The 16,966-nt window shown below is 39.9% G+C and overlaps 1 protein-coding gene across 2 annotated transcripts in view; it reads left to right on the plus strand.

Moving 5' to 3' along the window:
* Positions 1 to 692: 692 nt before the first annotated feature.
* Positions 693 to 16,966, plus strand: part of NETO2 (neuropilin and tolloid like 2) — a 68,002-nt gene continuing 51,728 nt past the window's right edge. Inside the window, exons 1-4 of one of the 2 annotated variants that reach the window (XM_040253602.1) lie at positions 693 to 1,096; positions 11,514 to 11,570; positions 14,456 to 14,596; positions 15,252 to 15,500. In XM_040253602.1, coding sequence (XP_040109536.1) covers positions 1,063 to 1,096; positions 11,514 to 11,570; positions 14,456 to 14,596; positions 15,252 to 15,500 — 481 coding nt within the window. In that variant the 5' untranslated portion in view covers positions 693 to 1,062. The remainder of the gene's footprint in view (positions 1,097 to 11,513; positions 11,571 to 14,455; positions 14,597 to 15,251; positions 15,501 to 16,966) is intronic. The other variant, XM_040253603.1, reaches the window with a different exon arrangement.

Here is a 16,966-nt window from a genome sequence, read left to right on the forward strand (position 1 = left end):
TCCTCTTTCCCATCCCGCATGAGGTGAATCGAGGATTACAGAGTTGGTACGTGAAGTGTTTGGTGCTGTGCCTGGCAACTCGGGAAGCGGGTCGGTAACTGTTAGTAAACATTACCGTTGGCCACGTAAACTCACCTGATGCTAAAGGCAGGTGAGAACCTCAGGCTCGCTCGGCCCCGAGCCCCGCCCAGGTGCGCGCCCGCCCGCCCAAGCAGGTAGTCGAGCTGGGCTGAGGAGGGCGGAGTTCTGACCTTGAACTGAGGTCCTAGGAGGTTGAGGGGTCAGGGCCCCCTCTCCGTCGGCAGACGGAGCTGGGCAGGCGGGCCAGGGCTGCCGAGTCCAGCGGGCGGCGGAGCCCCATCTCTCCCTCAGGCGGAAGGCCTCGAGAACTCGGACTTACTCACCCCGCGCCCCGCGGGGGGCGGGGGACGGGCCGGGCTCTCCCTCCGCGCCCGCCCCTCAGAGCGCGGGCGAGGCGCCGGCGCCCCGGACCTCCTGGCCCCGCCCCCAGCCCAACGGCGGCCCGCGGGGCGCACCGCCCACCCAGGGTGCGAGGCCGCGGGCGGGCTCGCCCGGCGATTGGCCGGGAGGGGTGGGAGGGGTGCGAGGGGCACGCGGGCGGGGGCTGGGGGCGGGCACATGCGCGCCGGCAGCGCGGCCGGCACGCGGCGCTCGCGCTCGCAGCTTAAATGAGCTTGGGCTCCCAGCGCCCCGCACTTCACTCGGGTCCGCGCTGCGGCCGCAGGCGGAGCGGCCGGTCCCGGTGCCGGCCCTGGCGTCCGCACTCCTGGGCTCCCAGGCGGTCGATGGGACGGAGCGCCGTGGAGCAGGAGGCGGCGGCCGTCGGGGGGCTGGGTCAGCACGAGAGCCCGCCGGGGGGCTCGGGCATGGCGGGCCGCAGGACCTGAGCCCTGCCCCGCGAGGAGCAACCTGGTGGCGGGCGATGGGGACGGAGCGGGGCTGCAGCCGCGCCGAGCCGTGAGCGCCCCGCTTCCGCCGCCGCAGCTGCCGCCTCCTCATCGCCGCCTCGGCCCCTCGCGAAGCGCCGGGCCGCTTGGGATCATGGCCCTGGAGCAGCTCGGCTCGGTCCTCAAAGGTAAGCGCCCGGGGCCGCGGACGGCGCCCCCTGCGGGCAAGACCGGCCTCTTCGCGTCCCTGCCTGGCGCCGGGCGCCCGACGCGCCCCTTTGTCTGGCCGAGCGGACCGCGGATCCCCGCTCCCGCCGGGATCCACTTGTTCCCCGAGCGCTTCTTCCCAGCACTCTGTGTGTGCCTTGGCGGGGTACCCGGGAAGCGCATCGGGACTCGGCGGCCCGGCGGGTCCTGCGAGCTGTGCCCTCGCGCTTCTTCCTCGGAATTCCGTACATCGCTTTGCAAAGTTGTAGGGTTCGTGTGAGTGGAGCGAAGGCCGCTCTTTTCAGCATTGGTAACAGAAAGTCAGTCCCAGCGAACAATAAAAAGCCTACTGAGGCATCGCGGAGCGGTTCTCGAAAAGCCCCGCGGTGGCGGGCGGCGAAACGGCCTGCCAGCCGGCCGGGTCCCACCTGCTGCGGCCGCGGAGGCTGCGGCACCACTGCGGGCGCCGCGACCCGGCCCGGGCCGGAGACGCTGCTCGGGGCTGTGACCCGGCGCTTCCCGGGACCTCACATACCCTGCCGCCGCTGTCTGATTCTTTCTGATTTGTTGTACCGGGAAATAAAACGGTCGGCTTGCCAAGTACACAAAGCTCCAAAGCATACTACAGCTGCTTTGCATTTTCCAGGAGGTGTATTATTAGATTAAAATTTATGTACATGGATAATTAAGATTGTGATAACAAAGTTGTTTCTGAAAATCCAACTGAATAAATCCTTTTTTTTGGCCCTCGGAGGAAAACACTATCAATAAAGGGCTTCTCTTTTCTGCTACTGACTTAGATTGAAAACTGAATAGCTGTGTATTTGTAATGTTACGAAATGTTCTCTTTTTCAAAATATTGGGTAAGGCGTTAAGGCATTGACTAGCGGTACCATATATCGCTATTCATTGTGTCTTAATATTTGTACAGTGAAAAATGTTGGGTTTTTCCCACCCATTAACACCTTCGAATTTTGTTTTACTGGAAAATTCAGTATGATTTTACATTAAATTTTAATTGCAAAAATTACCCCATATATTTCTAAATTTATAATTGAGATATCAGCAATTTAGCCATCCGCTGTATAATTTGTACAAAGGTAACCTAGGACTTTGTTTCGCAGTCAGTCCATAAATCATTAATGATTTCCTCATTATATTAAAATGTTAAAACTCTGAAATTAATTTCTGTAGTCTTTCCTGTCTGTAATTCCCAATTTACATCGCCATTCCTTGGAAATTAAGATTTTGTTTTACTTTTTCAAAATAATCATTCGCACAGTAGGGTTGTGATAGTGCTCCTTATCTGAATTTGCTTCGTTGTCCCCATTCCCTTAGGATGTTCAGTATAATAAGGACATTCCATCTGAGTAGCCCCCTCTGGGGAGAAATCACGTAGATCTGTTATACAGCTTTACCTGCAGAACTTGACGAAACTGAGCTGGATAGGACGGAATCTCTGATACCCCTGGAATGGTGAAGGGTTTTGCAGCTTTTCTGCCTTTGCGTTTGTCGTTGGTACACACTGCCCTCTCTGGCCACCAGCGTGAAGCATTTAGTGTTTGCATCTTTCAAGAAAGGATTCTGTGGTTGATGGCAGAGCTACAGTGGAAACAATGAATTTCAGTAATACCTGGCTTTTCTTTTTTTCATGTTATGCAGCCTACACTATTTTTACATGCTGGTGTATTTTTAAAGCTCAGACTAACTTCTTGTTAGGCTTACTAGAGAGAAAACAAGCTGTTTTTAAGTCTTCTACAGTTCATGGATATGTGCTTGTACATAGGAGGAATCCTTCTGGGAAGATTCGAGAAATTAACAAAAGTTGATTCTGAGAAAAAGATATGAGAGACTGAGAAATAAGAGTAAAAGGAAGACTTCCGTGTCACTGCCCACCCATTTGTATCGCTTGATTTTTTTTTTTAAACAAAATGCATGTGTTACCTATACAAACATTGGTGTTTTTAATCTTAAATACATTTTGAAAAAATACTGGCTTTTTCTGGTGCTTCCATTCATTGTGTGCACCAGTGCATGAAAAAGTAGCTCTTAAGGTGTAAATTAACATTGAAGAGGTTCTTATCAGAAGCAGTTATTTAACATCTGCATAATTACAGATATTACCTACCAAAAGCCTTGTTTGGAATATTATGGTCAGTTTCTGCTAAAACAAATCAGCCATAATGAGTGTGTGGAATTTTAAGTAGAAGGTAATTTTCTTTAAGATGCCATTGATTCTTGGTTTTACTTTCAGCAGTAAGAACAAAAGGATAACTCTGCTAGGCTTTTAAACCTTTCATATATTGTTAAAATTGAATAATTCACTTTTAACGGTTTATGATCACTCCAAGTCTAATAAAATTTGACTTGTCTTTTATCAAAATTAAGTATCATGGTCACATGAAAATATTAGGCTTATAAACCCATTTTTCACTGTTCATATTCATTCTGCAGACTTGTGTCAGGAGAATCCTATACTCAGTTATATTTAAATCTGTATAAACTGGTTAAATTTATGGTGTTACAGGGCATAACTGGCACTGTATTTTAAAAATCTTATTTGAGACTGTGACAAATAATAACTCGTGTCCTTCACTCTTAAGTCTTTTTCAAGAAATTGAACAATACAGAAAAATAAGTACCATAATGAAAAGTTATCCTTTAAAGAGGGAAGTTTTTAAAGATAGATAGCCTTGATAAAAGCTAACTTTATTCCCCCTCACCAGGAGTTAGAGAAAATGTTTTATTAGTACAGTTGAGAAATCTGACTAAATGGTGGTTTTATTATAATTTGATAGTTTGATTACTTGAATCCAATTATCTGTTTTGAAACCAAACTGACCTTTTAGGAAAAACATACAGTGCTGTAATACACGCACATGCACATTACAAGTTCAAATCAAAGCCATTTTTCAAAGTCCATTTAGGAATAAGATAGAAAAAAGATCATTATATAATTAAAGTTCATTATCTAAAATTCTAAAGAATAATTCAAGTTCTGCTCTTGGTTACTACCCATTCAGCACAGTCTGCTGTCATTTTAAAATTTATGATTCTTCAGAATAATTTATTATTTTTTTAATGTGTCCCTGGGGCACTTTGAGATCCCACTTAGTGTGATCTTTAAGTTGCAAAGGAGAATCCTAAAAGGTTTCCAAACTCTTCTTAACGGAACTCCTTCAAAGGAACTCTGGTGGAGGGAGGAGAGGTAGGTCTTAAAACTCAGCAAAAGCGAACAGGGTTGCTTTGATTGCTGTGGGGCCTCGCCCTCTCAGTCACTCATCAGAGTGACCCAGATTAACTGACACTTATTAGCATATTGTTCATAAAATTACAGCGTGTACTAATCTGAAGGTTCAATTTGTCCTAGTCAAAATGAGATTAAAATATATTGGTTTAAGTATGCCCAGAATAATATATTGGAAATTACAGTGTTAGTGGGTGAGAAGACATCAAAAATACTCATTAAAATGTGACCTGATCATGTTAAAATCAGATGGTAGCTGCTGTGGATGTCTGAGAAAGACTCCAGTATGATTAGAACATACAAATATACTGCCATCTCCAGAGCGTTTTAACTAACAAGAAGGTTGTCACGTTCTGTAGGCAAGAAAAAGCATTTCTGCAGTTACGCTTTCTTTGAAGTGATTGGCAGTGTGGTTAGCATGAAGAGGTTGGAGTGATCCCAGAGTTCAAGCTCCATCTTCCTTCTTAACTAAAAAGTAAAATTGAGTTTGATTAAATTAAGGTACTTTTTTGTTCTTTGGAACAAAAAGTTACCTCTACCTCAAGTATATGGACTCTAACTGAATTCCATTCTACTTCAGAAAACAGATGCAGGGAGACCATGTAGACAGTTGTTACATTATGGGATCTCATGATAAGTTTACCAGACCTTACCTTTACCACTTAAATTCTCAAAACAGGAAAACTCAGAAAGAGGTATGTTTAATTATTCACAAAGGTAAAGTGAGTTAGCTTGATAAAAGTAAAAGAAGTAGCATATCTGAAAAAGAAAAAAAATCTATTATTTTTCTGTCCCCTGACTTACGCTCAAAAAAAAGAAGCTAGGTCATCTGTGTGCCTATTCTTAACCAAGGTTTGTGCTTGTTAATTTGTTAGTGTGGCTCTCTGTGCTGTATGTTGTAGTTACAAAGGAGATATAACCAGGATTATGCTTAGTCACTTCATATATTCATCTAATTTTGAGTGGGCCAGGCAGTCTTCTAGTCACTAGAGATGTACAAGTGAATCAGACAAGTCCCTCTTTCTAGTAGGAAGAGACAGATGATAAGAAAATAGTGGGTAATGTAAGTAGTAATTGAAATGCTATTTATGTATTTATTTATGTATAAAACAAGATGAAGAAGAAAATATGGAGCTTCTCTAGCAGTCAGAGAGCCCTCACAAGACTTGAATAACAGGAAGGAACCAGCCATGCAGGGTGAGTCTAGGCAAAAGGAATAACTAGTCCCTAAGGCAAGAATTAGCTTGGTGTGTTGTGGAAAGAAGGCCTGTGTAGCTGTAGATAGCAGTCAGAAGGTCAGCGGGATGATCAGAACATAGGACTTCTGAAGTTAGAGTAAGAAGTGTGGATTTATTCTAAATGGACTCTGTTGGAAGATTTTATGAAAGGCTGTGATGTGATCTGATCTATGTTTTGAAAGGATCACTGGCTGGTGGGTACAGAGTAGATTATAAGGGACTATGGCAGAAGTAGCCAGTTTTCTTCCAATATCCATTTTACCTTTCAGTGGATCTCTGAACTTTAAGCACACGATCACCCAAGATAAATACTAGATTTTCCAGTTTTCCTTGGAATTAGGTGTGGCCATGTGACTAAGTGTGACAGTTACATGTGTGTTGAACTTTGGGGGAGTGGTGGTGTTTTTGTCACTCAGAATTTTTATTTTGACATCATGGTAGATTCTAAGGAAATGTTTTTAAAGGAAGGAGGAATGCCCTGTGTCATTTCTTCATTCTTGCTAAGTGTAATGCTGGCATGGTAGCTGTAAAGATATAGTACCTAGCCCTCCAGCATCTATACCGGCCCATCAGATGACCTTGGGACTGAAGTCATATTCAACTGAACAGTAAGATAGAAGAAGCTTAGCCTCTTTGTTTCTTTCAGTACACTATCACTCTCCTGTTGAAGTTGTCTTTAAAGTGTGGTTCCAGGGCCAACAGCTTTAGCATCACTAGGGAATTTGTTATAATGCAAGTTTTCAAGCCCCACCCGAGACTTACTGGATCAAAATCTCTGGAAGTAATGCCACCCCCCCTACAAGTCTGTGTTTCATAAACCTTCCAGGTGAATATGATCCACGCTAAAGTTTGAGAACTTCTGTCCCAGTGATTTATTTCTCAAACATGGATGAACTGCTGAGTAGGATGTGTACATTTTTAATCCTTGATATATATTACCAGATCAACCTCATCAAAGCTGTGACAGTTTACAGTCCAGCGACAACATTAGTCAGTTTGCTATATCCTGACCAGTACTGCTACTGCTAAGTCGCTTCAGTCGTGTCTGACTCTGTGCGACCCCATAGACAGCAGCCCACCAGGCTCCCCTGTCCCTGGAATTCTCCAGGCAAGAACACGGGAGTGGGTTGCCATTTCCTTCTCCAATACTAGAATCTATTTTTATACTAGCAAGGCTGAATTTCTCCATTGTTTTTTTCTTGGCACTTCACTCGAGTGGCATAATCTTTTTTCCCATTTATTTGTAGTTTTTATGTATGTTTCGGTCTTTTGTGAATGAAGTTGTTCCCTACCCAAAAGTATGAATTCACCTTTTTTTCATTCTACTGTTAATTTTTCTATTTAGCTCGAAAGGGGGATCTACTTTTTTCCAAATAATTAACAAGTTATCCCAGAACCATTTATTAAAACTGCTCTCTCACCAAGTATTTCAAATATTATATAAATCGTAATAAATTCTGGGATATATATGTCTGTTTCTGAGCTTCTTTTCTTCCATTTTCTAACCTAAAAGCCCATTGAGAGTAAGGACCATGTCTTTTTGTTTCATTGTAGTTCCAAGGAATGACTCAACTACCTGTAATGCAGTGAATGCTAGTAGTGTTTGTTGACAGATATCAGTTTCTTCCTCTACCATTGCTACATTTTATAATTCTTGTAGCTTTATAGTAAACGTATTATTTTTATGAATTTTTTTAATATTTTCCTTGGCAAATATGGAAAAGTCTTTAAGATGACCACCAGAAGCATTTTAAGTATCTAGAAAAAAGCTAAGATTTTTATTAAAACATCATTAAATATTATCTGACTTACTGGGAAGAATTGTTACCTTTACATTGTTTCATTATCCAAAATGTATTACATCTCTATTGTATTACATTTATTTACTTGTTTAATTTATTTTAGTCTTAGGCTCTTCCCTTAATAGGTGTAATAATTTTCCTGGTAATTCTCTTGGGACATGTGGGTTTTAAAATAACATTGTCTATAAGTAATAGTCTTGCCTCCTTTCCAGTATTTATTGCATTGGCCAGAGTTGCCACTATTAAGTAACAGTGAAAAGAATAGACCTGACCTTGATTTTTGCTTGATTGAAAAGTACAGCCTTAAACTGGAAGGTCTGGAGACAAGATTGCAGGTAGAATGCTAATAACAATGATTCAGGGTTAAAAGGAGTAGCTTGGAGGATTTGTGTTTAATACCTTGAATAGCACCTGTCTCTATCATTTAGGCCTTCATTTTTAAGTCAGATCTGTATAGTACCCTACGCTAAACTCCAAAATCAGAGGTGAGAACATACATGGTGGGTACTACTTTTTTCAAACATGAGATCACAAGCAATTCTCTGCATAACTATACTTTGGGGTTGTGGAGTTTAGAATCTTTATTTTGGCATGAATTTCTTTTCTTTTTTTTTCTTGGCATGGATTTCTTCTTTAAAGAATCAGTGCCTTCCTGGGTACGTTGTATTTGAATTCAAAGTGTGAAATCTTTCTGGATTTGAGAAACTTGACCCTTTGGTAAGATATAGAAGGGAACAAGTGACACACAGATCAGGACTAAGGACAGAGCAGAGCGCAACAGCACTGCTTCATGTACTAGATAATTCCAGCGTTTGGCATCAGTGGAGTTTGTTTTAATATCTCAGCCTGATTATAGCAAGCAATTTGCAAAGATCCTATTGTACAACTGGGAGAAACTGTGTTTATTATGATACAGAATTTAGAATGATTAATCGTTGGAACTGTATCACCACAGCTATCACTATATATTTCTATCCCCAATTGTTCTAACTTGCCTTATTCATTCCTTTTATTCAGTGGCATAGTTGATTGAGTTGTGAGTAGTAACATTTGGGGAGGGGGATTATGAGCAACACCCTATATAAAGTAGAAGGAATAAAAGGTTATTTGGTCTAATTTATTTTTAATATGATTTTTCTACCTCAGTTATATATTGTGTGCAAATTACCTAAATCATGTTTTTAAAAGACATGCTTTTTTAAGTCATTATATAGTGTAATTTTCCAGGCACAATTCATCTTTTTGCCGTTGTTTTACTGTTCTCCTGGTTTCGATTTATTGATTTCTTACTTTCCCTTTCTGCCTGACTTTGTATTACTTACATACTATGAATTACAAATGTGAGAACTGGTAAATTGTTGTGCCTGTGAATCAGGAGGAAAGGTACAATGAGCACAAGATTTTGACCAGTTGTATATCATCTGAATGGGATGATATACCTTGGGAAATAGTGTCCTCTATCAAGATACATTGATACAGTTTTGGTATTTGCTGAATTGTCAAATCTGTTGTTATTCTAGTTTGTTTTTCTTTTTTTGGCCGTATTTTACAGCTTGCAGGATCTTAGTTCCCAGACCAGGGATTGAACCCAGGCCCTCAGAGAAGGCTTAGCATCCTAGCCACTGGACCACTAGAGGATTCCCTAATTTTTCTTTTTGATCAGGAATCTTCTGTGTTTTGTTTTTGTTTTTTTAAATAGTGTTTCAAAACTCCATTCCCCTAACTCTGATCCAGTGCAAAGATGTGAAGTCTGAAGGAAGGATTGTTGCTACATAGTATGAGATCTTCAATAGGACTAGCAACCAGAGAAAAGGAAAGGTAATTACAGTTGTTGCGAGTTGACAGAGGAGACAGAGGTCAACAAGGATACAGCAAAGATGAAGATGTATGCTTAGATTATAAGATGTAAACAGCACAAGATCCCAAGAACTCTGTACATTGGTGACTTTGGGTGGTAGATGCCTAGTACATGGTACTGAGCAAAGAGTGGCCTGACCATCTGCCAGCCCCTTCACTAGCGATCTCTTCTGTGCCTCCATCTCCATCACCCCTAAACATCCTTTAAGTTACTAAATGCAGTTAACACTACATCTGAGTCGTACTCATGCCATAAATCTCTCCTCCTTCCCATTTACACTACCACTGCTCTGCTTCAAGACCTTAGCATCTTTGCTTCCTAAATAACCTCTCTTTTAAAAAATTTAGATTCCACACAATCATCAAGATTAGTGATCTGAAATGCCATGGGCAGAGTTCCTCACGCTGGCCCCCGGCATATTGCGGGGGGCCAGCGTGAGGAACTCTGCCCATGGCACTGAAACACAAATGTGATAATTTCACTGTCTAGTTTAAAAAAAGAAAACTCAGTTACTTCTCCTTATAGTCAAAGGTTTAAACTCTTTAGCATGGCATTCAAGGCTTTTTACAATCAGATCTCATCCTACTTTTTTTTTTTTTTTTGGCCTTCATTGAAAGTTTGTTGCTTTGCTTGGACTTTCTCTAGTTGCAGCAAGCCGCGGCCACTCTTCATTTTCACTCTGCATAGGCTTCTCATTGCCGTGGTTTCTTGTTGTGGAGCACAGGCTCCAGGCATGAGGGCTTCAGTAGTTGCAGAAGGCAGGCTCAGTAGTTGTGGCTCACAGGCTTAGTTGCCTTGTGTGTGGAATCTTCCCTGGCCAGGAATCAAATTCATGTCTCTTGCATTGGCAGGCAGATTTTTATCCACTGCTCCACCAGGGAACACCCTCTTCCTACTGTTTCTAACCTGATGTATCCCTTTTCCCCTCTACATGTTAACTGTACTACCCTACTCAGAATTCACTAACATTTCCTAGCTAAGTTTTCATTGTCTTAGCTGTTTCTTTCTCCCTCTCCTGGGTAGAAGTTCTGTTAGGTTTCACTAGAATAGACCTTTTTTCCCTAAAGTTTTCCTCACTGTGTTCCTCTTAACCCCCAGCAGAATGAACAAATGGTTCCCTTTTCTTCTTCCATGATGTTTTCTGTGTAACCCCTGCTAAATTCTTTTTCACCTTGTAGCTTGTCTTTGACAATACGTTGACTCCTTAAGGATGAAAGTTTGTCCTTATATCTATGGTTTAGCAGAATGCCTAGCACACATAAAGGGCTCTGTGCAATGTGCATCATCATCTCATTTCATTTTCACAACAATCTGTGTGGTTGGTGTTATTAGTACAACATCCTCATTTTACAAATAAGTAAACTGAGCTGAAAAGGTCTCACAACTGGTAGAAATCAAAACTTGAACCCCAAACCTAGATCCACCTAACTCCTGAAGTCCATTCTCTTGTAACTGTTTTGCTTTATATCTCTCCTGCCTTAATCTGTGCATCCTCTATGCCTGCTATCCAGTAGGTACTCTGACGTGCTTGCTGACTGCTTGAATGAAAAATAAAAACTCCAGTTCACACAGGAGGCTGATAATGTGATTTCCATTGAGAGAGTGAAAGATACCAGTGCACCATTCTTAAAAAGAATGTGTTATTGTCAAACACAAAACATACAAAACAATATATTATTCATTGGGAATCTGAAATGTTAAACTTGGATTTGGGGGGAGAAGCTCTATTTTCTAAATAGTGCCAGCTTTTGTAATCCAGGACACAGCATAGTGCTGCATAGCCATAGAATGTCTTGAATTGATTTCTAGGAGACTGCTGCCCCCTTACTTCTGTTTTTATTATGAATGTTCTCACAAGTCAAATAATCTAATTCAACTTTTACTGGCATAATATATTGCAAAGCTAGCCATAATGCGTGTAAGGTCTGAGGAGGTAGAGTGCAGTAAATATAGAATAATTGGGATCAGCACAGTTCGTTGTACAAGAAAAAAAAGGTATGTATTTTGCATCCATCATAAATTGAAAATGTACTTATTAGTGCTTGTATAAATGAGTGTGATATCAATTGTGTTTTTCTTGGGTTGTCTTGTCAAATAGTAACTCAGAACATAACGATTAATAGTATTGAGTGTGAATGTTAGTAAGAAATAAGGGGGTTTAGTTTTTTTTTTTGGTCATCTGATTTTTCTCATAAACTTGGTAAAATCTAATATAGATTCAACTTTTTAACTTATCTTCTCTTATTTCTCTAGTGTTGTTAGTAACAATACTTGTAGTGGAAGGAATTGCTGTGGCCCAAAAGACCCAAGGTAAAGAATTTACAATGCTAATTTACTACATGTTCAGAGCAGTAGGATGGCTTTTTGGAAGAATTACAACTTTTCATTTCCATAATCCCTCTGGGGTGTTTCAATGACCTAAGGCTTTCTGTCAGTCTATCAGCTTTAATTCACCCAGGTTCAGCTGCAGTTGAGTAAATTGTTAACATAAAATCTTACACTGATAAATGTTAAAAATTGGCATAACTAGTGACTCCTAGAACACTATAGATTATGTCCAAAAATTAAATGATTCATGCTTTATCACCAAGCAAAAATAAAAATCCCTTTTTTCCAGTGTAGACAAATGAAACATTTCCATCAATATCTTATTCAAACCCCTGAGGACATGTTCCAGTTATTGTTTATGAAAGAGGATTAGCTAGTATGATGTTTGAGCCAGATTTTTATTTCAGAGTTTAGTACATTTCCTAAATAACGTGACTTATTTTTATTTTCATCAAAGTTATACATACACCTGACCAAAATTAAAGCATTCTAAAAAGTTAATTAGGAAAAATCAGTCTACCAGCCTCCCAAACCCCACTTCTCCATGGTAGTCTACCAGCCTACCAAACTATTCTTTTAGCTGATTCTTTTGGTATTTTCTTGCATATTTCTGAATAACAAAGTATATGGTTATTCTCAGTTATTTCAGTTTGAAGTAGTAGATAATTTTCCCACCATGGAAGATAAGAATTTAGCTCTTTTTTGCACTTACTCTTCACCTCTAACTACATATAAATGTTCTTTTTAACTTTGCACCTGCATTACCCATGTCAGTATTTTGACAATTCTGGTTACATCTGTTCAAGTCACCACTGGGCTTTTTCAATATGAAAATTTTGTCTTCGGTTGTAGGTTGTAGGAAATTTTTCTTTCCCTTTTTTCTTGTTTAATTTTTAAAATTCTCTTTTCTCCATTTGCTCTCTTGTCTTTAAGGAATTCTTATTATTTGGTTACTTTTTAAAAAAATCTTTTCTTTCTTTCCATTTCTCATTTAACTGTTTTCTTCTCAGTAGTCTTCATTGAGACTTCTAAACCAAGAATTGGAAAACTTTTTTCTGTAAAGGGCCAGATAGGAATTGTTTAAGGCTTTGCAGGCCATTATAGTCACAGGAGCACCTACTCAGCTCTGCACCTGCAGGGTAAAAGCATGAATGAGCATGTATTTATTCCACTAAACCTGATTTTACAGTAACAGGCAGCAGACCAGATTTGGTCCAAGGCTCATGGAAAGTGAAAATGTTAGTCGCTCAGTGGTGTCTGACCCTTTGCAACCCCATGGACTGTATGTAGTCCACCACGGAATTCTCCAGGCAAGAATACTAGAATGGGTAGCCAGTCCATTCTCCAGAGAATCTTCCCGACCCAGGGATCAAACCTGGATTTTCATGCATTGCAGGCAGATTCTTTACAGTGTGAGCCAGTTCTGCGCTAAACTTTTTTTTTTTAATTCTATTTTTAGAAACTTTCTTTTGTTTTCTGAATAATCTCTTTTTCAGAGGATGCTGTGTTCTTGTGTTATAGATATGCATTTGACCCTTGAACAATGCAGGGCTAGAGTTAGGGTTTAGGGTTAGTCAGAAACCTGCCTGTAGCTGCTGGCGGTGCTCCATGTTTGAGGTTCTGCATCCTCACATTCAGCCAACCACAGACGAGCACTACACGATTATACTGCATCCACGTGGTTCAAACCTGTGTTGTTCAAAGGCCCGCTACTCCCTTGTTTTCTGAGATGATTAAATGGTAGTTTTGTTTAGTGCTTATTTTTTTTTAACGTATTCTATAATCTTTGCTTCTCAGAGTCGCTTTTTTGTTTTTAATCTGTTTTTCATACTGGAGGCTTCCCTCGTGTGTCTGGTGCTCCTTGAGTGTCTCTCATAGTTATGAGAGGAGCACGCAGAGCTGCTTGTTAGCCATCTGCAAGTGCAGACAGGGCTGCTTTACTGCTGCCTTTCCTGGTGAATGATTGAATCCACCTATGAATCTTTTACTTTGGACTCATTAGTTTCCCCAAAAAAGGTTAAGATTCCATTTCCTGCTTAGAGGCTCTATATCTGACCAAGAGGCCTTTGGCAAGTTGAGTGGGGGAGGAGAAGGGGAGTGTGGTTCAGCATGTTACATTCACCTCCTCTCCCTGTTTTCATGTTGATATTTTCACCCTCTGCTGTGCCTGATGTTCCCTGGCCCAGCAACCCTGTTTACTTTCTCCAAAGAAATAGCATTGTTTTCTGATGTGGTGATAGAGCAGCATCTTCCTGGGCTTGTGGAGTGAGAGAGAGGTATTAGGAGTCAAACTGATTGCAGAGACTTTTAACCAAGCCTCGTGTTTTTAAAAATACCCAACTTCACCACTTCCACCCCCACTTACCTACCACTGCCAGTAGTTATTATTGCAGCTACCTATTTGTACTTATGGGTTTATGCCCTTTAAAAAATTATTTACAGTTGTTTAAGTGGGCTCTGAAAGAGCAGAGCTAAATGCATGTGTTCAATCTACAACCTTTAACTAAAAATCCCTTTGCAATCTTTGAGTCTTATTTCACTTTGAGTTAAACTAAATATAGAGGTACCATACCTGAGATAAACTCCTGGAATTCTTTTATTTTGTGTCAGAATTGAATTTTATAGAGTTTTGCTAACTTATCAGATTCTCCCACATGGTTTTGCCCTTGGAAAATGTAAGCATTTTATTTCCCTGTTGTTTTACATGGCAGACTTGTCCTCTAGAGCAAATGGTTCTGCTGTATTCAATCTGTTATGCTAAATTGACAATAGTTCTTAAAAATTGTGTGTGTGTGTGTGTAACTCAACTGGCAGTTGTTTGGGGAAGTTGTAGGGGAAACTAACTAATGTTTTAAATTTTCCGTAAGATGGACAAAATATTGGAATGAAGCACGTTCCTGCAACCCAGTGTGGCATTTGGGTTCGAACCAGCAATGGAGGTCATTTTGCTTCACCAAATTATCCTGACTCATATCCACCAAACAAGGAATGTGTCTACATTTTGGAAGGTATTTGACCAATTTCTATCTTTCATTGGATGAATGTTAACTTTTTTTGTAAAACTAAATAATTGGTTAAATGCTCTTTTTAAACCAATTTGAACAAAATTTAAACATCTATTTTAATTAAATACTAGTCACTATAAATATTTCTTAATACTGCCAACATTAACAAAATACTGGTTGAAGTTTTATAAGAATTTTTAATCTCCTAAAATTATATTTAACTAGATGCATCAGTATTTATGAGAAACTTCTCTGATAAGAAACTTAAACTTACTGACATCTCTTATTAGGCTTTATGAAATTTATGTCCATAGTTACATTTTATGTTTCTTTCATTTCTTCTGTTTTTCCGTTCCATCATGTTACATTGTATCTCATGAATTAAGCATTAGCTTCTCAACTCTTAATTTTGCGCATTCCGCTACATTTAACTAATTTAATATATAGCATATGCCAAAGGGAAATATTACTATAATTCTACAGATAGCGTTGTTATTAACATACAGTATAACATTTATTATGAATTTTATATGTAATAACTCAGTATGATCCTCATCTATAAAACAGTAACAGAGCAGTTGTGCTTTTCTCACTGTGTCAGGACATTTTTACTTTTTCTTGTTCACATTGCCCTGATTTACTTACTCTTTCTTTCTAGCTGCTCCACGTCAAAGAATAGAGTTGACCTTTGATGAACATTATTATATAGAACCATCATTTGAATGTCGGTTTGATCACTTGGAAATTCGAGATGGGCCATTTGGTTTCTCTCCACTTATAGATCGTTACTGTGGTGTGAAAAGCCCTCCATTAATTAGATCAACAGGGAGATTCATGTGGATTAAGTTCAGTTCTGATGAAGAACTGGAAGGACTGGGATTTCGAGCAAAATATTCATTTATCCCAGGTAAATAACTTATTGTTTCAATAGCAAGGTCTCACTCTGGTCTTAGAATCTTAAGACTAGAAAACAGAAAATCCAGTCAAGTTTATCAAATAAAGGTTTTTAAAAATTACCAAGATCAGAGGAGAATCAGCCCATGAATAAATATTTAATAAAAATTAGAAATAGAGCTGTATCACTTGAATTTTGAGGCATATCATATATGGTATGACATTATTTCTTAGATTTAAGTTTTATAGCATATATCAAGGCCAAAGACATCATAATAAATACATTTTTAAAGTAATTCAACAAATTTGTCTTTTCGTGATCTCTACCAAAAATTATTTTGGCAGGTTTTTTTCCCTTGGAATGGTTGAATTAAACACTCATTTGAATAAACAGTCCCTAGAAAATACTGAACAGTAGAAAGAATAGTGCTCTGTACTTGGAGGCAAAAGATCTGGGTTTGAATCCTTTCTGTGCCACCTGCTAGCTGTAAAATTTAGTATTAAGCATGGACTTGTGCCTGAGCATTGCTGTTGATAAGACAGGAATATCTTCGTGAGGCTGCCATAAGTAATTACCAGAAACTTGGCAGCTGAAAACAGTGGTAATTTATTCTCTCAGAGTTCTGGAGGCCAGCATCCAGCAGGGTCACTTCCCTCTAGGAACTCTGGGGGAGAATCCTTTCCTAGCCTCCTCTTCGTCCAGAGGCCGCCCCAGCATTCCTGCACTTGTGGTCTCATCACTCTAATCTCTGCCTCCATCTTCACATACCCCCCGATCTTCTCAGAATGCTTAGCTTAATCACATCCTTTGCCTTAGAATGTAATATTCACTTTTTTTTTAACCTTACAAGGTAATAAGGGAACCTTTTAACCTTATATGGTAACAGTCATAGCTTCTGACAGTTGTGATGTGGACATATATTTGGGTGCTGGGAGAGGGTCTCCATTCAGTGCATTCTACCCATCTTACCTACCACAGAGTTATGTGGAAACGCTTTGTAGTCCTCAGAGCCTGTCCACTGTAAAAGTATACATATCCCTAATGCCGAAGCCCAGAGATACACTAGTTACTACTCCTGTCTTCAGAGAACTCACAGACTTAACAAGATGAAAAAGTAACTTAATGTAAGAATCATATAATCTTTTTATGTTTTCATGCAAGAAATTTACTAACTTAAAAAAAATTTTAATTAGAACAGCCAAATGAAACTATCATAACCTTATCACCCTATAAATAAAAAACCAGTATAAGCAATATGGTATGTATCACTTCAGATGTTTTTATCTTTTTATTTTGTTTATTTTATATAGCAGAGATCAATGCTATTCTTTCAACTGTGTTACCAGTCTTTATTTTCCTGAACAATATATTCAGCTTTTTTTCCCTGTTTTTAAGTGTCACTTCAGTATTTAAGTTCTCAGTGTCAAAATGATCACATTTTCAGAAAGTAAAATTTATACTTTTTTTTAAAGAAATTT

Source organism: Oryx dammah, unplaced genomic scaffold (assembly GCF_014754425.2).
Source record: "Oryx dammah isolate SB20612 unplaced genomic scaffold, SCBI_Odam_1.1 HiC_scaffold_13, whole genome shotgun sequence".
Lineage (NCBI taxonomy): Eukaryota > Metazoa > Chordata > Mammalia > Artiodactyla > Bovidae > Oryx > Oryx dammah.